Source organism: Nyctibius grandis, chromosome 2, assembly GCF_013368605.1.
Source record: "Nyctibius grandis isolate bNycGra1 chromosome 2, bNycGra1.pri, whole genome shotgun sequence".
Classification (NCBI taxonomy): domain Eukaryota; kingdom Metazoa; phylum Chordata; class Aves; order Nyctibiiformes; family Nyctibiidae; genus Nyctibius; species Nyctibius grandis.
Genome location: NC_090659.1, coordinates 107144805 through 107170630, shown reverse-complemented (window position 1 = coordinate 107170630; position 25826 = coordinate 107144805). Strand labels below are relative to the sequence as shown.

Genomic DNA, 25826 nt, shown 5'->3' with positions numbered 1-25826 from the left:
TTTTTCCTCCTTACAGACGGAGGACTTTTAATAACAGCATTGTTTCATACTGTGAATGAGCATGTTTGTATTTGGCTGCATGGCATGTCCTGCCTTGTAAATATACCAAGCCAAACATGAAATGTTTTCTCCTAGGAGAAAAAAATTGCATAAAAATTTGTTGTAGCAGACAAGATTGAAAGCTTTCCATGAATGTGAAAAAGAGATTCAGAGGCGAACAGAATATTTAAAGTGTCTGGAATACTGCTGTGGCAAGAGAATGTTAATCTGACTTCGTCTGGGCACGAGGCAGCCCTTGGGGCCGACACATTCCTTGGGGCCCTGCTGCAAACTGAGCTGCCAGCACAGTGTTTACAGCAAGATGAAGGGCCAGGATGGTCTGTATACATGGACTGTGCCTGCCTGCCATGTAGAAAGCATGTGCCAAGTATACTCTTCTAATTAAAAGCAAAGTTAGTGTTGTATTTAACCTTGACAGCATTCAGCAGGTGGATCATACTAATATATTAGTAAGGACAGACATATGAAATGTCCATATACATTGTGACAGTGTTTATATTTATCATGCTTATTTTAACTCCCAAAATGTGACTGTAATTTATAAGCAACTGAAATGTCAGCATTTGAAGCAGAAATATTTGAATGTGTTTACTTCAAGCTGTATATATTTTTTTTCTTAAAACGCACACGTGTGGACACAGTGTCCATTGTGTTTTAATGACCACTCTTACAAATGAGTACTGTATCCATCATGAAAAGATGGTTTCATCCAAATCTTGTTTGACAGATAGTAGCTGAATTTATGTTGTTCTTGTATCATGTTTTCACAGAACATAGCAGCATGTTATTTGTCTTCAACTTTTTTTTCCCCTGTGCAGATAGTGGTGGTACCAAAGGGGAAAGACTGAGTGCCAAACTAAAAGCTTTGCCTGGAACAAGTGAACCCTATGAAAGCAGCAGCAGTAAAGAAATAGGCAAGTGGGCATCTTATACCTTCTTATTTTCCTGGCCCTCAAAGAGAGGGTAGATGGAAAAAATAAGTTCTTGGAAGAGCATGTATAATTAGACAATTAGGAAAACACTTTTCACCATGAAATAAATGTGAAGAATGGCTTTAGCTTCGTTGTTCAGAGCTCAGTATAAAGTAATTGTAAATGTTAAGAAATGTGGCCCATGTAAATATTTATTACTTTTGATATCTGTCTGCTATATCCTTTAGTCAATTCTTGTGGTTCTGCAGTCATAAGTTCTTCACTAAGATTGAATTTTCAACAGGGTTTAAAATCCCAAATCCATGTGGGATATGGTTCCTAAAATGCCCTTCCTTAACCAACTCATCAGTCTTCCTGTTCCATGCACTTTTCCGAAGTCTTTATGTCACTCAATCACTATAATAAAATAAAGATAAATTTATTTTTAAAAAAGAAGGGGAAAAACGCTTCCATCACTAGCACTCAGGTAATTTCCTCTTGTGCCATGCCTTGCTTCCCAAATGTGGTATCTTGCTCTCCTTCAGTGTTCATATGCTCCTTCTGGTCTGCATTTCAAAGACGCCTTACAGATGCGTAATGCTAAACGCCACTCTTGTGTTTGATTGTCTATGTTTGAAACAAAGCTAAAATTACTTGCAAGAAACTGTTTCAAATGTATTTATTTAAACCCTAGATGCCTACTACGTAGATCCACTTGGCCCACAAGCAGAAAGACCAAAAACTGCAGCAAGAAAAAGAGCTGAGGAAGATGACTTCGCTGATGAAGAACTAGGAGAGGATTTGCTTCCAGAATAGCATATGGTCCACTCATAATTTTTACTCCTTTTAAAACTTTTAGCAAAAAAAATTCATCCATGATGACTTTATAGTGGATTTTGATAAAATATTTGTGAAATACCATGGATATATGGTATCGTATATTAAAAACATGGATCTGAAGTTGCAGTGTCTTTTACAATTGATTTTTTTAAAAGTAATGCTGGGGTTGCTCTTGGCAATCTCCTGGGTATTTTTGCAATTACAAAGATGAGGGGTTTTTATTTCAAATGGTCAGAGTGGGCAGGATTTCAATCTAGTTTGTTCAGAATTGCTAATTAGATGTCAGCTTTTGAATCTTATGTTGGGGATTGTGGCACTGACTACACAGAGGTAGCTTTTTACAGCCTGGGTTGAGTAAGTGCAAAGATGTTAGTTACAGAAGTCATCGTTTTGCATATGAACTGAACAAATTTGATCTGAAGTCATTGAGACATGTTAAATAGGAACATGGGGTTCCTGATTTATATAACTTTATGGACATTAAAATATTAGTCAGGTGTTCAGAATTTCCTAACAAATACTTGCAAAACTAGTACACTAAGGTGGCAGGAACTTGTTTTTAAAACATTGGTATGAGTTTGATTTAATAGTTAGACCTTGGTTATTACACTTTTAAATGCAAGGATTCGGTCTTCTAAAATTTCCAGTGCTCGTTCTCAGTGTTGGTGCTTAGACCGTTTCCTGACTAGTGGCACTGGAAAGTTCCCTTCATATCTTCATGGAATGTTTTTTTCAGGTATTAAAAACATCTGCCTGGTCTCGTAAGATGTCTCTGCAAGTGGTCTGAAGTCACACTTCTTCAATGGCACTGTTGCAGGAATGTGATCTTGTGGGTTTTATGGTACAGTTAATGAACTGCTTTACATGTAACGTGTTTTCCACGATACTGGTGCAGCACTCTGTCTGTCTCGACTGCAACGGCTTCCGCTTGGTAGTATAACCAGAGCGCATTCAGTGTGGTCTATGGCACATCCTGAGGAGCTCACCAAAGAAAAAAGACATGGTAAGCTCTGGGGCCTGATCCTTCTAGAGAATGGAAAAAAGTGTGAGAAGGAAGTGGATGCCACCTGTCTTATTTCTGCAAATCTCTCACCTGTGCTGCAGTTCTCACTTAGCAGCAGGACAGAAAGGAAAAAAAGATGACCTTTGCTGCAGGTAGGGTCAGAAAGGGAAAGAATGGATGGCTTATGTGGCTAAAGAACTTGGATACCACACTGCAATGCTAACGTGCCAAGCCAGAGCAGTCTTTGGCTTTTTGACTGTTCAACTCAGCTGAGGAGACCTTCTGCATCTTTTAGAATGAGAAATACAGAAATATGTTGCCTCCTCTGGCTCTGGTGAATCCCCAGTTTCACTGCAGACTTTACCATTTTACTTTTTTTCCACTCCTTCACAGTAGTCCAAAGACAGTGCACACCTGTGAACGCAGAGTCTGTGTACTGTTGCCAGCGGGGTATATTCTGGGTCCATTGTAGAGCTGGCAGGGACTTGCTGTCTCTGGCACTGGGCAGCCCTGACCTCTCTTCACCAAGGCTACCCCTACAGCCCCACCACTGCCAAAACCTTGGCACTGACACACAATACAGCAGTGTATATTTTTAGTATTGTCAATGAAACGCCAGTCAGAAAGACAAAGGAGGGGAGACTGAAACGCAATCTTGCTGAACAATTCTAGGAGAAGGGCACAGGCAGATGATTTAACCTTACAGTCACACTTGGGACCCAGATTTCTCTTGCCCATTCTTCAGTGCTGCTGTATCTACTGCTCTGGTTATGGGATGATGTATTCCTGGATATCATCGTAGTTCTTTTCTGTCAGGCTTGCAGTCTTAAACGACCTGGACCTCCAGGATGCAATGTGCCAGGCAGGAGGGAGCGTTTCCAGCTACAGACTGCAGTGGAATGAGGTATCACAGAATCACAGAATCAACCAGGTTGGAAGAGACCTCAGGGATCATCGAGTCCAACCGCTGCCCCTACACCACCCTGTCAACTAGAGCATGGCACTAAGTGCCATGTCCAGTCTTTTCTTAAACACATCCAGAGATGGTGACTCCACCACCTCCCTGGGCAGCCCATTCCAATGTCTAATAACCCTTTCTGAAAAGAAATTCTTCCTCATGTCCAACCTCAACCTCCCCTGGCGAAGCTTGAGGCTGTGTCCTCTTGTCCTATCGCTAGTTGCCCGGGAGAAGAGGCCAACTCCCACTTCACTACAACCTCCCTTCAGGTAGGTGTAGACTGCAATAAGGTCACCTCGGAGCCTCCTCTTCTCCAGGCTAAACAACCCCAGCTCCCTCAGCCGTTCCTCGTAGGTCAGACCCTCCAGACCCTTCACCAGCTTGGTCGCCCTCCTCTGGACTCGCTCCAACACCTCAACATCTTTCTTGAAGTGCGGGGCCCAGAACTGAACACAGTACTCAAGATGCGGCCTCACCACTGCCGAGTAGAGAGGGACGATCACTTCCCTAGACCGGCTGGCTACACTATTCCTAATAGAGGCCAGGATGCCATTGGCCTTCTTGGCCACCTGGGCACACTGCTGGCTCATGTTTAGCCGGCTGTCGATCAGCACCCCCAGGTCTCTTTCCACCGGGCCGCTTTCTAACCACTGCTTCCCCCAGCCTGTAGAGCTGCATGGGGTTGTTGTGGCCGAAGTGTAAGACCCGGCACTTGTTCAGGTATCTGAACTAATCAGGTATCTGACTAATCAGGTATCTGACTAATCACGGGGAGAAAGTATTTGGGACCATTGCAGGGACTACAGATGAACCTGTGAAACAGTGCAAAGAAGATAGGCAAGATACTGTCATGGTCTAACACAAAACCATTTGAGTAGAGCATCTCATCAGACATTGCAATCGCATAGACGTGTCCATGATAAAGTGGTATGAATCGCTAATAATCTGGAATATGGTTTACAGGCAGACTTAGTCTGTAGAAACACTCCTATGGACATCAGATTTTGATCAGCAGCAGTTTCTTGGTTTGGTTTGCCCAGATGCCTAGCTGTACATTATGTAAAATTCTGTGTTTTACAAACAAAGAACTGCACTTTTGTTCCAGTCCTGCACAAACTCACGGGATCTTCTGGAACATGTTGTTTCCTATAGCATGAGGATCTGATTATATAATGCTCTGGGTTATGATGTGTTTGCATATTATTTTGCAAGCACAGTTGAGCTTGTTCTGAGCTGACAGAAAGCCATGTGATCCAGCTCCAACACTGAAATAATAAATCCTGCTCACAGTCAAAATTATTTAGCCCAGGTTCAACTCCTTCAAAACTATGTTAACTATGGCTGCGTCTCTACTAGAATTGCAACATAGCCAGGGCAGGCCCAGAGCAGAGGAGCTGATGTATAACCATCCATATTGTAAGACCAGTAGCACACTCCCAGGTACAGTTTTGGCCCATGACTATTAGCAATCATCTCCCAGACAATTCCCTTGCATGATCCAAAGGTTAGCCTGGGCCAGGAACCATTCTTCATAAGCAGCTTAGGTGCAGCCTCCTCCTTCTGCTGTGTGAGACATTCTGTGGGGGGGAACACAAGATGTGACATCTCACCTGGACTCAAGGCTGGAGAGTGATCCCTGATGGGGGCTAATATAACTGGAATCCGTTCAGGAGAGAAGGCCTCAGGCTATTGGTAGATGAACACACCTGCATGATTCAGGCAGCTTGGGCCTCAAAGGAAGTGTGGCCGTGCTAGTGGGGTGCTGTGTCTAAAATAATTATCTGGGTTATACATGATTATTGTGCTGTGTTGATGTGATGACCCTGCCCCTGTCCTGGAGCTAGCTTGGTTGGCATTAGCTCAGGTGCAATGTGAGTTGCATTCCCTGCTGCCATGGAGGACACCCTCAGTCCTGAGACAGGTCTCAGAAACCACAGGAGTGGAAACACTGCATGAGCTAAATAATTCTACCTTGATCCCAGAAATTCAAGCAGAAACATTTATTCAGGTTTCATCATGCAAAAGAGACTCCATCTCCTGCTATGACATATGTTTTCTCCAACTGTTAGTAACAATGTAAGACTGAAGATACAAACCTTGTGTAGTTTTTGTACATTTCAGTGTTTAACACTGGATGAAACACACTGATGGAACTGGGCAGAAAATGTTCTTCTTATTAACATGAACTTACTAAAAAAAGTCTGTCTTATTCTTGCACAGCTCAGTTTTCTTTTGAATGCCACATGACAACCCCCCAGAAAGAACATTTAGATTATTATGTAAAAGTGAAAGAAATCCTTTTTCCATTACTCAGTAGATTTCCTTCTGTCTTTCCTATCAGTGCCAAGTTTCCCTCCGCCTTCCTCTGAAACTTTTCCCGCCTGTTTTGGTTAAAAAGGGATAATGTAAGGTGAATAAGGGAGGATAAGGAATGGTAAGGCACACCATGAAGCTCACCAGAATCCAATAAAATAGAATGTGAAGATGATTGGATCATATCAGGATCACAGAATCACAGAATCACAGAATGTTAGGGATTGGAAGGGACCTCGAAAGATCTAGTCCAATCCCCCTGCCGGGGCAGGATTGCCTAGACCATATCACACAGGAACGCGTCCAGGCAGGTTTTGAATGTCTCCAGAGAAGGAGACTCCACAACCTCTCTGGGCAGCCTGTTCCAGTGTTCAGTCACCCTCACCGTAAAGAAGTTTTTCCTCAAATTTAAGTGGAACCTCCTGTGTTCCAGCTTGCACCCATTGCCCCTTGTCCTGTCAAGGGATGTCACTGAGAAGAGCCTGGCTCCATCCTCATGACACTTGCCCTTTACATATTTATAAACATTAATGAGGTCACCCCTCAGTCTCCTCTTCTCCAAGCTAAAGAGACCCAGCTCCCTCAGCCTCTCCTCATAAGGGAGATGTTCCACTCCCTTAATCATCTTCGTGGCTCTGCGCTGGACTCTCTCTAGCAGTTCCCTGTCCTTCTTGAACTGAGGGGCCCAGAACTGGACACAATACTCCAGATGCGGCCTCACCAGGGCAGAGTAGAGGGGGAGGAGAACCTCTCTCGACCTGCTGACCACAGCCCTTCTAATACACCCCAGGATGCCATTGGCCTTCTTGGCCACAAGGGCACACTGCTGGCTCATGGTCATCCTGCTGTCCACTAGGACCCCCAGGTCCCTTTCCCCTATGCTGGTCTCCAACAGGTCTGCCCCCAACTTGTACTGGTACATGGGGTTGTTCTTGCCCAGATGCAGGACTCTACACTTGCCCTTGTTATATTTCATTAAATTTCTCCCTGCCCAACTCTCCAGCCTGTCCAGGTCTCTCTGAATGGCTGCGCAGCCTTCCGGCGCGTCAGCCCCTCCTCCCAGTTTTGTGTCATCAGTGAACTTGCTGACAGCGCACTCTAATCCCTCATCCAAGTCATTAATGAATATATTGAATAGAACTGGTCCCAGAACCGACCCTTGCGGGACTCCACTAGACACAGGCCTCCAACTGGACTCTGTCCCATTGACCACCACTCTCTGGCTTCTTTCCTTCAGCCAGTTCACAATCCACCTCACTACCCGATCATCCAGACCACACTTCCCCAGTTTAGCTGCGAGGATGCTGTGGGAGACCATGTCAAACGCTTTACTGAAATCGAGATAGACCACATCCACAGCTTTACCACCATCTATCCACCGGGTAACATCCTCATAAAAGGCTATCAAGTTGCTTGAGCATGACTTCCCGTTGGTGAAGCCATGCTGAGTGCCCCTAATGATCCCCCTATCCTTGATGTGCCTAGAGACAGCACCAAGAACAAGTTGTTCCATCACCTTTCCGGGGATTCATAGATTAAATGATTGCACAGAAGAAGGTGAACTGTTGTCTTCATTTATAATTCTGGGCCAGGGAAGTGGAAAGTTTACAACAATATATTGTTAAAATACTAAAGGGCAACACCAGAAGCTTGGGAGACTACCGAGAAGAACACATATGAATCATGAAAAGTGGCTGTTGTTTTTTGCCAGCAGGTACAAAAGTCCCTACAATGTATTAGAAAACAGAAGCCCAGGAAACTTCTAAGGATATAGAACACTAATAAAAATGTTTATACTGATATGAATGGTAAGGAAATGTGAACACAAGGATGCAAAATACCAGCAGGAGGAGGGCTATAAAAATAGCATGTGTTGCTGACATCTAGAGTAGCAGGTCCTCAAGACCCTAGCACACATCTACCTTCAGTTTCTCAGGACAACCAGATCTGAAGCAGAGACTTTGACTCACAGAGGTGGAACAGGAACGAGAGATTAATCACTGTCAGGTCCTGATGGGTACAATGAGATGCATCCAAAACCGGCACCCAGTTAAGTGTAGGGATTAGGCTCAAAAACCGGTGCCCCTTGTCCTCCATGTCATTGCAAGCAATCCTGGATAGACCCTGGATACAGATGTCAGTGTCTGACTGCTCGGTGGACTACCTATATGCCTCTTGGTGTTTGTATGTACGAAAGTGTGAGTGTTAGGGGCTGAAATCTGTCGTGTTTTAACATAAATTAGTATTTCTTTCCTATGAGATACCACATCAAGCTATGTTGTTGCTACAGTGCTGTGACATGTATTTCTGTGGTCACTGTTTTCAGGATTTACTAAAAGATAAGAATTCTACAATAAGCGATTCAATATCCATTCACATAATTAGAACCTGTGAGATGAAGTGCTCTATTTAGAAAAACAAAGGGTCATCTTTAGTGGTAAAGTACACAAGAAAACCAGCAGTTCTAGGAGCGGGTTCATCCCATTCTGACACAGTTCTGAAACAGTTCAGATGATTGCAACCACCAGGGCACAGAATCAAGTCTCTCATAGTACCTGTCAGCCACACATTGTTTACAGCCAAATTTAGAAGTCTAAATGTAGGAATACATTTAAAGGGGATCAGGCCAGATACCCTAGAGTATCTGAAATGCACTCCAGACCCAACCTTAAGCGCTTGAATTACTCTGTGCAGAGAGTGTTCAGTTCCTAACAGACAAATATCCAGTGGCATTTGGGAGGTCATGGAGTGTCTGAGACCCACATGGCTGATCGCAGGTCCAGTGTCCCACCTGCCAGTTCCCTGCAGGCTTGCAGGATATTAGGCTTTAAGACAGCCAAAGAGGCACTAGATAAATATGTTAAACACCTGAATTGCTCCCCAGTGTTTAGACACCACATTTATTTGTCTGCACCCTTGTGCTGAGCTCTACCTTCTTCCATCTGGTCCTGACAGCAAGGAGGTGGCCAAGGCGAGGTGGGATGGGATGGAACGGGGTGGTGTGTGGCCATGAGGTGACCACAGCCCTGGGCAAGAGGCTGTCCCCACACAGACAGGGTTGACAGTGGGCTCCCTGTGTCAGCCATCCTCCCCATGGGCCTGAGCTATAGGGTTAGTCCATCCCACTGTGTTTGAGCAAGGCAGAAGAGCGACAGTCCTTTTCCCCCAGCCAGCTGAGGGCTGGCCCTTCCATCAGCCCTGGCTCTCCCCAGTGATGTGGTGGCTGTGTCACAGCAAGCAGAATGTTGGTGGTGTCCATGTCACAGCAGGTTGGTGACATGGCCACCCAGGACAGGTATAAAAAGGGCTGTGCAGTGAACTGGCCTAGACCATAGGCAAGCAGGGGGGTGAGCAAGGACTGAGGCGAGAGGGCAGGGAGGGGAGGGGAGGACTGCTGCCCTTCCGAGAGCTGGGCCCAGGCAGGGGGCAGGGGTTGCCCGTGGCACGACAGATGGTGGCTGTTCCTCCTTTGTCTTGTAGGACTGGAGGCTCAGACGAGGACATGACCAGACCATGGCGTACTCGTGTCCTCAGCCACTCTGCCAGAGAGATTTGTTACTTTCTACAAGGACACTGACATAAAGATAAGGAATCAAAAATGACACCACCTTCTGGCACCAACCCCAGTGATGTACTGGCCATGTCATGGTGGGCAGCAGGCTGGTGGTGGCCCATGTCACCATGGGGTTGGTGACACAGCCAGCCTGGGTGTGGGTGTCTCCTGGCTGCCTGGGAGATGTGGGACTGGGAGAGCCCTGGGCAGTAAGGCAGGGGTTGCCCTTGGCGATGGAGGGTGGCTCCTCCGTTTGTTGATATTGCCCTGTCTTTTACAGCCACAGTCAGGACTGCAGCACGGTGTCACAGGCAGCTTGAAGCTCCCCACAGCTGTGGATGAGGGGACATCTGCACTACCCACCCCTGTGTGAAATTTCTCTCAAAATAAAGTTTTCTGATTCACAAACCCATTGGCTGGTTCTTGTTTGTGTGGTCTTTTTGGGGAAACTTGTCCATACATATGTATAGAAATCTCTCTCTAGAAATCTGTATATTATACAGGAACACTTACTGACATAGAGGAAACGGGGAGCCAATCACGGGGTGCTCTGACATCATAGAATCATGGAATCGCTTTGGTTGGAAAGGACTTTTAAGATCATCCAGTCCAACCATTAACCTAGCACTGCCAAGTCCACCAGTAGGGTATGATGGTTTCCAAACATGACAACTGTCCGATCACAGTTGGAAACAGTATGAAACACAGGGTATGACATCATCAACAACGGCAATCTCCATGTATGCAGTTGGCAAGGGCTTCCTGTTGACACATATTGCTGGGAAAGCTGTAAGGGGTGGCTGGTCCTGCCAGCCAGCCACAGGCCAGGATGAAAACGTGGGCCATGTTTTCATGGCAACTACTTGCCATAAAATGGCATCTGAAACAACATGGTGGCCCCTGTGCATGTTGTGGGAGGGGACCTCCTGCTCTGAGGCCCTTCTAGGGCTGACAGGAAGGAGTGGCTGGTGTCAAGAAATAGCCATGAGCCAACCACAGAGCATCTGAAAACCAGTGGGTCATGTTTTACAAAATGGCGGCTCAGCGGCACTACGAAGAGCCAAGAATCATGTCCTTCGGCCAGCAGGATGAGGCAGGATGCAGTCTGTGGACTCCATACGGACCTTGACACCGGGTCAGCTGTTGTCAAGGCTATGGGTGGGATGTTCTGCGCACTGTCGCTGGGAATTTTCACCTGAGGCCATCAACGGAAAACACCTCACTACCTTGTCTGTTTCCTCTTAGAAAATGGCTGTGGAATTCCCTATAGATTCACATAAAGGTGCATATGGCTGCTATTCTGAATTTATTGATTGAAATATTATTATATATTGCATCAAATCCAGGACAGCCTTTTTATTACCAAATATTTTTTCTAATATTTCATTATATAGATTTTTTAAAAACCCTCAAATTCTCAGAAAATTATAAATCAATGAAAATGATACTGGTACTTTAATAATATCTTAGTAACTTCTCAAAGTCATGGTAGAATCTGTGTTTTGCTGAAGTATATAAGCCAATTTTTTATGATTCAGATGTCTCTGGGATAGCCTATGCCATCAGAGCTGGCATAGCACTCTTTCAATTCCAGTGTAATGGAATCTCATTTGCAGCCCTTCTATGGTTATTATTATTATTTGAAACAATGAGATTGCTAATCAAATAATACTATTAAACTAACATAGAGAATTAAAAAGTTGTCTAGATGAAACTCGAAGCCTTAAACACACTGGCAACTTAATATCTGTGCCGTTGTTTCCTCTCCTTCTGCTCTGATTTTCTGAGACAGACCTCTCCCAGAAATGTCAGTACATAAAAAGGAAGTGCACAGAAGTCAAGGGTGACATCCTCATGCTATTCAGAAAGTGCTGAGAAAAGATACCGGTTTATCAGTCTTATTGCTGGAGCGAGTCCGAAGAAGGGCAACGAAGCTGGTGAAGGGTCTGGAGCACAAGTCTTACGAGGAAAGGCTGAGGGAACTGGGGTGGTTTAGCCTGGAGAAAAGGAGGCTGAGGGGAGACTTTATCGCTCTCTACAACTACCTGAAAGGAGGTTGTACCGAGGCAGGTGTTGGCCTCTTCTCCCAAGTAACAAGTGATAGGACAGGAGGAAATGGCCTCAAGTTGTGCAAGGGGAGGTTTAGATTGGATATTAGGAAAAATTTCTTCACCGAAAGGGTTATCAAACACTGGAACAGGCTGCCCAGGGAAGTGGTGGAGTCACCATCCCTGGAGGTATTTAAAAGATGTGCAGATGTGGCATTTAGGGACATGGTTTTGTGGTGGACTCAGCAGTATTAGGTTAACAGTTGGACTTGATGATCTTAAAGGTCCTTTCCAACCAAAACGATTCTATGATCATAGGATCAGAGGAAGAGTAACACATCTGTCATGATAAATACTAGCCATGTTGCCACACATACCACTTGGTGCTGAAGTAACGCTAGGCCAGGTGCAGCATAGTGCTCAGGGGGTTAGACTGGACTGGGCTACACGGGCAGCTGCCCTGCCCCAGTCTGTCGCCTGAGGATACATCTGCAAAGGAGAGTTTTTTAATTCAATTTGAAAAAATCCTTCCTCAGAGTCGAAACCTGATTCAAATCCCATACAGTTCAAGATAAGATACCACTCATAAGTGATACTGACCTGTGATGCATAAGGTACCAAACCACTAAAAATCATAGTTTGCCTCAACTCAATCACTTTTCAGAAACTATGAAATCAAGTCACTTCATCACATTACGAATGCTGGGTCATTCTGTTTCGATTCCAGCACGCTCTGTGAAGCTGATGTCTTGTATTTCTGTGGTACCATGCTGGGGTTTCACAGTCCTGGTATGACTTACGAACCTATTTTCCCTTATTCCTGATTAATATTTTCATATTTAACTATCCTTATACTAAATGCCTCAATAGACTTGCAGGGCTTAATCATAGTGCACCAAACATTTGATTCAAATTTTAAAGGCTGTTTTTAGTGGAAAACATTTCACTGGACCACATCTTTTATGACTTATCTTTTATGACTTATCTTATGTGACTCAGAGTACTACAGATGCTCATTTTTGTGGGTTGTGCCAGAGACCCTGAATAGATCGCATTGTGTGTCTGTTAAAAGTACCAGTAAACCAGCACAGAATGGACGGAGAAGTAATTAGAAGTGAGACTCACCTCAATCTCATTTAGATATGTACAATGCAAGTTTCTTGCCTTCTGATGTGGGTTTCCTTTTTACTCAGCAGACAGTGACATTGTGGTGGGTGTGTGCTGTAGGCCACCTCAGCAGCAAGAACGCGTGGATGCGGCCTTCTACAGACAGCTCGACGCAGCCTCATATTCACCCACTTCGGTCCTCATGCGGGACTTCAACCACACCAGTGTCTGTTGGAGGATCTACACAGCAGGGCTGTTTCTGGAGAAACAAACCAGAGGTGCTCCCTGGAGCGAGGCATGTTGGAGATCCCAAGCCCCTACAAGGGACAGTGCCAATTGCTCCAAAGTGATTGCAAGAGTCCGGACTGCAGCAATCCCTTCCCCAGCTGCCGTTACATAGCCAGAGTTGTGCTGTTTTCAGCCAGAAATCTCCACATTTTTTGTCATCAGCCTTGACACCTTGGCTCCTACCAGGCCAAAACCGTCCTGGCTCTGCCTCAATCTTGTGCCCTGGCCCAGCGGGTCCCACTCGAGGCTCAGTGGGTCCCACTCGAGGCGCAGAGGCCCAGCAGGCTTGAGGAGAGCCTGGCTCACGTCCATGCCACAGAGGTGGTGGCTGCCGCTGACCGCAGGTACAAAATGTCGTGGGAGGGAGCGCTGGGCTCCTGACAGAGCAGAGGAGGGGAAGGGGCGCCCGCAGCCCGCGAGGGGCCCTGACACCCCCCAGGCCTGCGGGGAGAGCCGGGCGGGTGGCCCCGCGGGGCTGCTACGACCGGGCTGAGGGAAGCAGGACGGCGGCTGCTGGCGGAGCGAGCCCGTCCGTGCCTGCGGGGCTGCCCCGGTGGCCGGGGGGACGGGATGGCGGGGCCGCGCCGAGTGCGGGACCGGCCGGCTCCCGGCGCTGAGCGCTCGCCTCCTCCGTGAGGCGCCTAAAATGTTCCTGGCATGCGAGGCCAGGGGAGATGCAGTGAGGAGCGGGGCACTTTTCCAACAGCTCCTCCGCTGAGAGAGCCAGTGGCACGGCGCGGCTCCGCAGCCCGCTGCTCTCCTCGGCTTCCTCGAGCAGCCCGACCGCCATGCAGCGAGGCAGGGTAAGGGGCTGCGGGCCGGGGACGGGGCAGGGCGGCCCGGGGGCAGCGCCCCGACCTCCGGGCCGGGGGCTCCGGGGCGCGGCGGGTGGGGGCGGGGGGCGCGCCCGGTCCCAGCCCCGCTGACGGCGGCGTCGTTGCAGGTGCGGGCGGCGCTGGCGGCGCTGCTGTGCGCGGCGCTGCTCCCGCTGTGCTCGGAGGCCGTCAAGGCGCCCAAGCGGCCGGCGCGGACCCGGACCTGCGGCGAGCGGCCCGAGGAGCTGCTGGAGCAGCTGTACGGGCGGCTGGCAGCGGGCATGCTCAGCGCCTTCCACCACACCCTGCAGCCCGAGCCGCCGGGCCGCCACCACAACGCCAGCTGCCCCGCCGGGGGCCGGCCCGCTGCCGACAAGAGGTTCCGGCTCCCTGTCAACCTGCGCAGCGCCTCGCCGTGGGCCTACAGGTGACTGCGGGGCACCGGGGGACGGGGCGGGCTCCAGCCGCGCCAAGGGGCGAAGCGGTGGCGGGGTGCCGGCGGGCTGAGGAGAACCGGTTCCCCTGTGCGGGACCCCCCTGTGCCGCGCCTGCCCGGGGGCTTCACAGCCTTTGCCCGCGCAGTGCCCTCAGGCTGGTGCTGAGGGATGACTGCTGCACCCAGCAGCAGCCTGACGGAAAGGCGTTAAAGTAGACGTCTAAATAGGCAGCTATAAGGTAAATATGTAAAAACAGCTTGTGTGAGCAATATGTCTAATGGGCAGAAAGAGAAATGAAAAATGAATGAGGTGGAGCAAGCTGTGAGATGGAGCTCCCACAACCCCCCCACCTCCCCCGGGAGCACAGACCACGCCTCAAAAAGTCACTTCGGCAAATTGTCCTATGTGAAGTTCACACCACTCAGAGGACCCTCAGCAAGGGACCACCACCAAGGAAGCCCCTCCTGACTTTGTAACAGACTCGAAGGAGCTCAGGTGCTTTCCCTGAGATGTGACTCCAGACACTGTGCTGGTTTCTAAAATACATCAGAGTGCAGCGTGTGTTCTGGTTACACACCAGCAGAGCCGTATCTTCACATACTCCGCTACAATCACTCCCAAGGGCTTGCTCTCCAATTTGCTGTAGGAGCGTAGGCAAGGAACGAGTACTGCAATTTTCTACATCGGTGTTTTCAACCTATGCTTTGCAAACCCCTCTCCCCTGAGGCAGAACAGGGGCTGACAGACTATTTTTAAGGGGGCATAAAAATAAGTAAAGTAAATCTGTTGTTAGGCTGGTTAATACACAAAACAAGGGTCTGCACCTCTGTAGGGAACACTGGAAAAGCTTGGAAACCACTGATCTAGAACACTAAAACCAACGTGTGATCACAGTCTCATTATCAAGTCTTCTGGAAGTTTTGTCTGGATAAGACTGACAGAATTGGGTTCTCTGTTTTCATCTTTCAGTAAAGAGACTACAGACAGCAGGAAGCTAAAACATGCACAAACTTAAAAGGAATTGACTTTCTTGCTACTTTCTGTACATTATCCTTCGTATATAGCTTGATGCAGTTACTGTGTATTCAGCAAACTTAAATACCTCCTTGTTAGTGATCTCCAATAAACATTTATTTTGTGGCATGGTTTTTGCCTGCTTTTAGTTTAAGAAGTAATCCTACTGAGAGAAAAATGGTTTATTTTCTCAATAAGACTTTAATAAATGAAGTATTTTTAGAAATAGTATTTTTATTAATACATTTTCTGTAAGCAGACTGAGGATTTTTTAAGCTACCTAAGTGTGCAAAAAGCAAGTATGATGAACGGAACACCTACTATTAGGCTCAGGTATTTTTTACGTTGGTTTTGACAAATACTAGTGCTATCAGAAAATTGTTCTCCTGGTCTGAAAACAGTGCCTTCCATGCTCACATCTCGTTGGGCAGGTATTTATTTTCAGTTGGAGCTTGGTATGGGCTTACTTCTTTAACAGAGAACCAGCTGTTAATTGTGGCCAAGCTTACAAAAAGTTTATTAAGAAACTAAATCCACTGTACTTTTCATGAAAATATTTTCAAACAGATCACTAACCATTCACATACAAGTAACCTGATGACACCTTCAATCTAGACATTTTAAAAGCTAGTGAAAAAAAAAAAGTATTACACTGTCAAAGGCAGAATCTAAAATTATGTTTAGGGGAAAAACTGTTTCTCTAGGGTGCGGAGGCCTGAGTACACTGTCTAGTTAACAGATCTCATTTACAGCTTTTTTTCTTGATCCCATTTTTACTGTATCATTAACGTGCAATGAGACAGCAAGAGACATTACAACATGTGTAATGAAAGTGTAAAATATAAAATTGCTCATTATGAACAGTAATGTGCATTTGCTATCACAACCTGCTATTTAACAGATTTTGAAGACAGATAAAGCATTATGAAGATCTGGTCTGATCTGTGGTGTTCGCCGGGCTACACTGGAAGCAAGCTCCCAAATCCCTTTAGAGCTACTGCGTATCTTTAAGAAGGACACGCAACTCTCCCTTAAAGATCCCAAGTAATGGCACATTACGTCTTGTCAACGGTTAACCAATTCCACTTATATGATCCCAACAATTTCTTCTCCATGGCAGGTGTGTTATGCTGAAAAACTGCATACAGCTTTCTCCTGTAACACAGAACTTTCTTGACAAGCCTACTGACATTTAATTCTTTCAATCTTTCCTCATGAGTTGCTCCCCTTCACTCATCTTGCCAAGATTCGTTGCTGCCTCCTGAACTGCCTTTGAATCACTGGAGTTGTTCTAGCAGTGAATGCCCAGAAATGAATTCACTGTAGGCAGCCCCCTCTTGTACACCCTGGTAGGACACCCTCAAAGCATGAATTTGACTATTTAAAACTTGAATCAAGATTCCTGCCGCGTTTCAGTGTGTCTCACAGACATCCTGCTCGCCAACTTCTCTTCTGTCCCTGAAGAGTTACAGTGCAATTGATTTCTGCTCTGTGCACAAGGGGTCTTTTTTCTTTTTGACCTGCATTTTAATGTCTGATATATCTCATGCTGTTTCTCTGTCTTCATTGGTGTTGCAGCAGCTCCCATTGTTACCATCTGTGGATTTCATTAACATACTGTTTATACTCCCTATTCCAGGTCATTAATAATAAAGATATTAAGTCTGGCTTTACATCCCTTCCCCTACGTATCTCCCTAGGCACCTGTTCCCAGCTGTTTAACACTGCTTCTTGTAGTTCTTCTGCTCACATGACTGTTCAGTTCAAGTCAACTGAAATTTTTTCGTATCAGCATTTGTGAGAAAGAATCAAATATATTACTTAGAGATCTGTCTGTAACATTCATCCTATGGCATTGCATATATACAAGTTTGTCATTGTATTTACTGTGGAAGAGTTAGGTTTGATTGGCTCAAAGTACAGATAATCCTTGTGTGGCTTCTTTCCTTGTCTCTGTTCTGTGATTACTGTTTGTTTTCTACTACTTGGTCTTTAATTTGGTTATACAAAAATCAAGACTTACATTGTGTTAGCTTGCTATAACCCAGAGATACAGGACTTGCACATGGATTGCACCAGAGATCCATCTGGTCCTAGATCCTGCTGCTGGCAGCTACCAACAGTTGGTATTTGAGGCACAAGTTAGGGGAAGAATATTAGTTCATCTGTCTGATACTGAAATTCCATCCTGATGGTCACAGAAGATCTGTATATAACTCAGGGGACAAAGTTTAATCACCTAAATTGCTCTTCACCCTGCAGAGCTATAAAGAGACAGCAGAATTCCCTGAAGTCAGTTGAGTGGAGTGAAGTCTTGGGCAAAGTGGATTTGCTCGCATTTCTGGAAGTTGGTCTAAGAATTACCCATTTTTTTAAAAAAAATAGAGCCAGCAGCAGAAGCTCTGCCGTGAAGTCATCAGGCTGTGAAATCATCAGGCTGACTGTGTGCCAATTTGTGACATCTATCCAGGAGTTGCTTGTCATTTTTAGTGTTATTACATGGACAGTTGATGAAATCCAGAAAGTCTGCTTGTACAAGGAGGTACTGTCAAGGGCCGTGGTCCTTGGCTATTGCTATGGTTCACAGTTGCTTCACGAGAATTAGTGCTAGGGTTTGTCTTACCACCTACAGATCACTGCTGACAGCACAGGATGAGTGCTGGTGGTTATAATTTAAAGAAGCCATAAGCATGGTGAATCTTTACCAATGCAAGCTCAGCTCCAGAGATGCAAACACAAGTTGCTCACAGACAAGAGCCTTAAAAAAGGGGTTAATTTTAAATGCATGTCTAAACGTTTGCAGGGTCTGATCGTTAAGCTCAGAGTAATGGTTTAAAAATTTGATCCCACTGAAGTTAAGGGCAGGTTTACAGGTAGCATTGATTTGTGATTCCATTCATGGTGCCGCAGAGCACAGGTGCCATTCGTTAATCAGCTGTTACCCATCAGCTTTATTTTTATTCTCTGTTGTCTTAAGGTTATAACAGCATTCATAGCTAGTTTATAGGAGTATCTTCAGAGTTTTCTGCAAACACACTTCTACATGAATTTAGCAAAAAATCTTTATGTGTATTCAGGAAATCATTCCTGTTCCTGAATTTCCAAATCTCATGGCTTCTGTGTCTATCTCTGAGGCCTAATCCTGTATTAGTTACTAAGGGTTCACTTCTGGATTGAGAGATGGGTTTAGAGCCATGGATTTGCAGAGGCTGAGATTGCCTTTTTTTTGTTTTGTATCCAAATTGCTAGAAAAATAACAAAGCAATTCTTTCAGTCTGCATAAAGGTAATGATTTTTGTGGAAGATTATTTACTGTTGTACAGTAAGGTGAAATAATCAGCAAAATTTCTCAGCATCCTTTCTAGTACTGGGTCCCTAGGAATCAATGTTGAGTAAAAGAGAGATTTAACTTTTATTGTCAGAGGTTGATCTGATCATGAAATCTCATGTTAGCTTGTCCCTCTTTCAAACATTGCCCATCTTGGTTTTTTCTGCTTTTCAAAAAACAAGTTTCAGTTTATAAGCTTCCTTGGTTTAGTGCTCATCTACATAAAATCTTAATAAAAGTAATATTTGAGTAATTATTTGAGTACATGTTTATACAACTCTTCAGAAAATCAGCACTAGGCTGTTTTATGCAAGCACTGTACTTACTGCCTATGTATAAAACAAACTAAGCATAATGTGAACAAAGGAACACCTGCTATAGAGAAACAAATGTCTTGCCAAGAGGGGAAAAAAAAAGTTGTTAGCTCTTAATCCTGTAAGTATTTCAGAGTGTGAAGTAAAGGGATGATGATCTGCTTATTAGACTTCTGATAACATCCAGCTGTTAGCGTAACAGTGCTAACAGAGGTTTTCTGAAGAGTCAGCTATATCTGCCTACCCCAGCACAGCATCTGACCCACTGGATTTAGAAGCTTGGAAACTACGAAGTGATAATATTATTAAAAATACTACATATGAAAGTAGCAGTCCAGGACAAGACAGATTAAGTCTTTGCAAGAGTTTTACGTCTGACAAACTTTTCTTTTGAGTTTCCAGGCTTAGTACATAAACGGCAGGAAGTCTGTTTTTCACTGGGAGCTCTCAAAGCACTCGCAGCGTCGTCAGGAAAAGCAGTCTAGAATGTCACACTTCATTAGCAGTTCCAGTTCAGTACAAACCTGCTGCTTGTTCCAGCAGATCGAAACACGGCAGCCCGGCATGCTCCTGACATTTGTAAATCAGGAGCACTGGCTAGGCGGAGTTAGCCTACTACCAGTAACCCGAGTTCACGGGACAAGGGCAACCCTCATCGAAATGGCTGGGCTGTCCAGTCTGTGGCAGTGGCCAGACCAAATGACACAAGGGTGCAGGGGACACTTGGGTGCCAGTGGAAAGTTGCAATTCTCTGGTTCTCCACCACTCTTCCCAGCTGCTTCTGTTGTGTCCACCCCAATTAGGTGCATCTTTCACTACTTACAGGAAGGAGTCAGTGGGAACTTGGAATATGTGTTTTATCAAGTTAATTAACCTGATCAGACATATTTGCCCTGTTCTAGGAGAAGACATAAAAACATGACTTGTAGTGCTTGGAGTAATGGAGATGCATCAAACTGCAGCAGCTGAGGCTGTGGTCATTAACATGCATGGAGTGATTATGTTCAATATGTGAAAACAGAAGCAGCAGGTCACCCAGCTGCATTTATACAGCTAGGTTACTGGTGGTTGTTAGCAGTTCAGACCCAAATCAGACTGGGTTGCCTAGAAAGATGGAAATGAGGCTTTAGTTATACAGCCTTTCTTAACAGGTTTGAGCTGAAGATGCTGAACCTTGGATATGGCTCCAAAGTTTAGTGACATTTGAGTTCAGCTTTTGATTTGAGGAGGCATTCCATAGAGTCTTCAGCCTTAAAGTTATGGTCTGGATGTGTAAACCACATCTATAATTTGGATCCATCTTTGGGTTTGGATCCTGTCTGATTCCTTCCAATCCTCACACGATGGAGTAGAGGCATCTACAGCAAACTTAGCAATACAAGAGATTTTTCTGTAGAAAGTAGAAAACCACACCATCCTTCCAAAAAGCCCTCATTTATACCTGACTTTTGCCCCATGGGAATTCGGAGGGGAAGCTTGTTGTAGACCATGGTTCCAGTGACAGTGTTCTCTTGTTATTAGTGAAAACTCTTATGTTTGCATCCAGAAGCATGTTCATGCTTTTCAGTAACATCATAAACCAGGTGCTAGAGATAATACAGTAGAGGAAATACCAATGACTTGACATATGGTGTGTTTAACAATCCACCACTGAAATTATTCACACGAGTTTGAAATGGGAATGTATCACGGGAGAAAAGCCTGTATTCCACTTTCTTCTCTTCTGCTGGCTACCAGACATTTTATTTAACGTTGGTGTGAGATCCTGTAACATGAAGGTATTTCCTGGGGAAAGTAAGCAAGTATAAATGGGACAGAGAAGCTTTGCAAAAAATATCGGCGACATCACACATGTCTGGCTATGAAAGAACTGGTCAGATTTTTCTGTGAGGAAAACAAATTCCTTAAAAAGACAAAGCATCCAGATTATATGGCCAGTGCAAAAAACAAAAGTATCTTTTATGATAGAATAATCAAGTTTGTGTTTGACGAAAGCTGTCATTCCAGATTTGTTTTAACCTGATAAACTGGTGTTGCTTCTCTTGAAAAGGGCAGCTCCCTTCTGCCCCCGACTACAGCTGCTTGTTTACGCTGGCTTGTTTGTATAGGGCTCTGTGTATATGTGGCAAGACAGTTGAAGGACCAAAATCCAGCTTTTGATGAGGTTACTTTTCAGTTGGATGAACTCCCTGAGCCATCCTGCGACCAGAAGAACATTAGCATCAACCCAGGGGCGGAGGCAAGAGGGAGAGCCAGACTGCCTGTTTTGGCAAGTGCAGATTTTGTTGACTAGAAGTGACTGTAATCACAGCTCAAGGCCGACTTACGCGGCCTCTGCCACAGCTGAAACATCTTCTCATCTCAGAGGCCACCTGAAAAGATAAAAGGCTAATGCTTTGATACCAAAGGAAGTGGTACAAACCCTGATGGGTTCTGGGAAACACAATTTAGGAATCACTTTTAAGTCCATTGTTTTTCAAAATGGGCTATTTTGAGAACTGCTGTGGGAAGGGGGGCATTGTATACTCAGTTTGTATCACTCCATAAACAATTATATTGGTGATGGGTATTTAATTTATTCATTTTTCTTATTTAGTTGCCCCCCTTCATCTGTGTGGTGGTCTATCCTGATCCCAAGTAGAGGATTATTTAAAACCCAGTGCAATAATTTTTACTGTTTTTGTAGCACTTCACATCACAGTAAACATTACGGGCTTGAACATTCTCTTTCATATCAAATCTTTGACTGTTGCTCAGTTTTTTAGCCTGAGCTGCTGTAATTTCCCTTCCAAACATGGGAAAAGACTGATTTAGTTTGCAAGAAAAAAAATGCTCTGCTTCACTGTTAGGAAAACTTACCAAGTCAGGAGGCAGTGAAATACTGCAACAGCCTCTGGGCAGGCTAGGGATCTCCTCTGGAGGTTTTTAAGAACAGGCTGGACAAACACAGGCAAATACATCTGAGCTTGTCTCCTGGAGGCATTTGGACTAGGTGACCTCCCAGTGTGTCTTCCTGCTCTCTGTGGGCCAGTAACAGACTGTAGGATACTTCTGCTGTGCACTGTGTTGTAACCGTCTACTGTGTGAGAGGAGGACCAGGGGGAAGGGCAGAAAAGGGGTTTCTGTTAGCTGACAGGTGGGTAAGTGCTTCTGATAACATACCCTGGGGTCAGCATCCTCCCAAAGAGGGGACAGGCTCTGCCGGAGGAGCACCGAGAGGTGGCTGGTGATGCTTCTGGGCTGAACACTTCTCCAGCCAAAGAGTGGTCATACCTCTTCTCCAGCTGGACAGTGCAACCATTGCTGAAGCAGGGCTAGTTTTGTAACAGTGTGAGAGCAGAAGGTGGTCTGGAGGAAGCTTACAGGTACAAAGAGGACAGCTGGCACAGGAGTTAAACATATTAAAAAACCCTCTTTTTCTGGAGGTGCAAACATCTTTTCTAGAATAATGACACACGGTTGTAAAATGTACAAGTTACCAGACATGCCCAGCAATTACTTCCAGTATGACCAGGAAAAGTGGGTAAAGAACAACAAATACATCACCACCACAATAAGCAGCGTGGCTACACGCTCCAGTACACGTACCCCGCTGTGTACTTAGTCTTTTATTTCAAAAAACAAGCAGACTTTATCAGCTTTTACTCTCTTTGCTAAAAACAATGGCTATAGGTCAGCCAGGATTTGTGTGACTTGAGACCATAGCATCACATCTTTGTTTCTGCATCCAACAACATCCAGAGAGGAATGTTGGAACGTGGACTTTGTTGGTCCAAGCTGTACTTAGGTGACAAGCTTTCCAGCTCCTGCTGATCAGGAATTTCCTGAGACAGGGCATTAATAAGCAAAAAGAAAGAGTCAAACAACAGACTGTAAGACAACAAAAAATAGAGGCTATACTCTTGAAGCTTTGGGGCAATGCTTTACTTCAAAATGTAGCAGGAGAGGGCAGAAAAAAACATTGACTTTGCAGCTTATCTCAGTGTGTGCATGCAAATGTTACTCTACTCTGATTAGAGGAAGAGACAGTAGAGGTGAATTAGAGAAAGAAATATGGAGTTCTGCTTCCAAGAGGAAGGCACCTTTATAATCCCAAGTATACTAGGGAGCAAAAACTATTGCAGCAATAATAGTAGAATTTAATTCTATTTAAATTATAAAATTTTAAAACATCATGTCATAACTTCAACAATAATAATGTTAACAAGGATTTGTACCAATTTTTGAAGAACTCAAGGCAGATCAAAAGTTTGGAAATGCCCAAATGTCCTTTTTCATGCTCTATTTACCCATTCAGTCCAAAATGCAAAACTTAATGCTGTTTAAACTCTTGAATCTCACATTTTAGAAAGCCAGTCACTTCATACTTCAGTGTGCACTATAGGACCTGATCAGTTCTCTAAGTTTTCACAAGTAAGAAGCCAGACAGCAACAGCTACAGCTCTTTTCCTGGCAAAGAAAACAAAAACATTATATAAATGTTTATGGTCAACTCACATTATAATAATGTTTTCCAGATGAATGTATCTATTTTTAGAGATAATAATGAATCTTTATTATTTGCTTCTCTATAGAATTTCGTATGATCCCACAAGATATCCTAAATACATTCCTGAAGCATACTGTCTGTGCAAAGGCTGCCTCATGGGGATCTTTGGCGAGGAGAATTTTCACTTCCGCAGCACCCCCGTGTACATGCCAACAGTCATCCTCCGTCGCACGTCGTCGTGTGCTGGGGGCCGTTACGTCTACACCGAAGATTACGTCACTATCCCAGTGGGCTGCACTTGTGTACCTGAGCAAGAAAAACAGGCCGAAAGCGTAAATTCCAGCATAGATAAGCAAGAAATGAAGTTGCTGGTAAGCCAGAACAAGCCTTCATCAGAATGAAGAATATATAAAGAGTCGTGTTACAGTATTGGCTTCACATCATCATTTCACCACCTCAGGAAACTGCACCACAGCAGCAAACGCATTGACTTACCCTGTTTTTCTACTTACAGTTATTTCAGTTATAAGATGGAAAGTTTTTTCCAGTCACTCCGATCATTAGAGATGACAATTCATATTAAGAACTTTTTTTTTTTCCCTTAGAGCAGAACATTTTATCCTGGCTTATTCACAGTAAATTTTAGAAGGTGACGCAACTGTAAGACATGCTAGCTATTACTATAGCAGACTACTGGTTGTAGATATTTTTAAGGAGTCTCTTACACTCTACTATTAAATACCCTTATATAAAAATCAAGTAGCTGCTGTACATGTGCCAAATCAGCAGTTAAAAGGGTAATTTCTCAGGCTGGGAGAGCCTTCCTTTATATTGCATATCTCAACTCCAAGCAGCGTTCTTGGCTGTTACATCTTTGGCTATTTATACACTACAGCAAGGAAATCTTTGCTGAGATTGAGTCATTCATGAAACAATATTCTACGAGTTCGCTACTTTTAAACTTGCCAAACAGCTAAGGGTACAAAATTGTTGAGAAAAAGCATGCTAGAATATTGTAAAACTGCAGTGGACTTTTCTGATGTGGACTAAGTCTGCTTGCACAGAAAATATCAGAAAAGACACAGTTTGGGTCCCAAGAATTCACTATTAGATTTCATTCACCATTAACCACTTAACTGTTCTTGTGACAGAACTGTATTCTGTACAGTTGAAAGGACAAGATCTTTTCCATGTTAGGAGAGGAGATTCCCCATTAAAAAAAATAAGTACAAAGGGTAGGCTTCATCTCAGGTACACTGCAGATGAGTAAACAGGCTAGGCCTTAACTTTTAGATGCTACAGAGGTCGTTGGGTGAGTCCCAGCCAGCCCAAACTTGTTAAATCCAACTGATTTATACAATTAGTGTTACTCATTTTTCCCTGTGCTACATGTAACAGACAATCATCACCTGCAAAAGATGCTAGTCAGTGGAAGAGCAGCCTTCCAGGTTTGCAGCTTACAGGAACTTAATGGCAAGCCCTAATGACAAACCCTGGATACACAAAAACTTCCATTTCCAGAACCAGGAACTGAAGGCTGGCTCAGTCTAGTGAATGATAACGAGGAATAACCAGGCATACCTTGCACAAACATAACTCCTCAGAGGGCCACAATCATCAAAGTTGATAAATCTCTGAATGTGCAGCAGAGAGTACAGTTGAAGGATCATGACTCCAATATCATTACAAAAAAGAATAAATATCATATGCAGCAATGTATTTGCTACATCAAGAATCTCAAAATCTGGCTTAATCCATAGCAGAGAAAGTCCCTACACTACACAAACATGCTCATTTGGAGGGTCATTGGATGAAGAATGGAAAGACTATGAGCTAAACAGAATGAACAAGTTAAATGGAGAATGAAAATCATATGACGGCTTCTTGTCTTGGTGCATAATTATTGACTGTGCTGTTTATGACTCAGTCTAGTATAACAGTATTTTTATAGTGCAATCTGTATAGCTTCTTACAAAGCCTAAAACAACTTTAAGAACTCCCAAAACCAATAAAAGATTCCCACCACAATGTCAGATTGATGCTTATAACCGTATTGTGCAGATGCTTTTCCACAATTCTGCTTGTCTTCAGATCTGTGTTTCCTCAAATTGTGATGCTTCTATCTCAAGGGGGTTCTCAAAGGAGTGTTCAAAGAAGGTCATAAAGAGTTTATACTACTCAGAGAACAGCTAATTGCATAGCTGCTGCCAGCAATTAAAGGGAGTTACCTGTTCCCTGGAGACTAAATACTTGCAGCAGTTACATCCACTTTTCCTTCCTCCTAATGTGGAAGAACTTCTCACCCTCTGAGAAGAGGGAAATGGTAATCAAAGACAGAGGGGCTCAAA

The 25826-nt window shown here is 44.5% G+C and overlaps 3 protein-coding genes across 8 annotated transcripts in view; 2 read left to right on the top strand and 1 right to left on the bottom strand.

Moving 5' to 3' along the window:
• The window catches only part of IFT88 (intraflagellar transport 88), a 63533-nt gene extending 53838 nt beyond the window's left edge, over positions 1–9695 (top strand). For 3 of the 5 annotated variants that reach the window (XM_068420067.1, XM_068420074.1, XM_068420059.1), the window contains 2 exons: positions 879–974; positions 1666–1995. In XM_068420067.1, coding sequence (XP_068276168.1) covers positions 879–974; positions 1666–1787 — 218 coding nt within the window. In that variant the 3' untranslated portion in view covers positions 1788–1995. Of the gene's footprint in view, positions 1–878; positions 975–1665; positions 1997–9565 lie in introns of those variants that run through there. The other 2 variants (XM_068420090.1, XM_068420082.1) reach the window with 2 other exon arrangements.
• Positions 9696–13869: 4174 nt separating this feature from the next.
• On the top strand, positions 13870–25511 carry IL17D (interleukin 17D). The gene is made up of 3 exons (XM_068395324.1): positions 13870–13884; positions 14025–14323; positions 23564–25511. Exons 1-3 carry the CDS (start codon positions 13870–13872, stop codon positions 23877–23879), a joined length of 630 nt encoding a protein of 209 aa, XP_068251425.1. The 3' UTR covers positions 23880–25511.
• EEF1AKMT1 (EEF1A lysine methyltransferase 1) overlaps positions 23482–25826 on the bottom strand; it is a 22191-nt gene continuing 19846 nt past the window's right edge. For both annotated transcript variants that reach the window (XR_011050324.1, XM_068425502.1), the window contains exon 6: positions 23482–23784. The gene's annotated coding sequence lies outside the window, so the exon portion shown is untranslated. The remainder of the gene's footprint in view (positions 23785–25826) is intronic.

Coding starts and splice junctions, on each gene's coding strand:
- IL17D (XM_068395324.1), top strand. Junction 14,324..23,563: donor GCCTCGCCGTGGGCCTACAG/GTGACTGCGGGG, acceptor GCTTCTCTATAG/AATTTCGTATGATCCCACAA.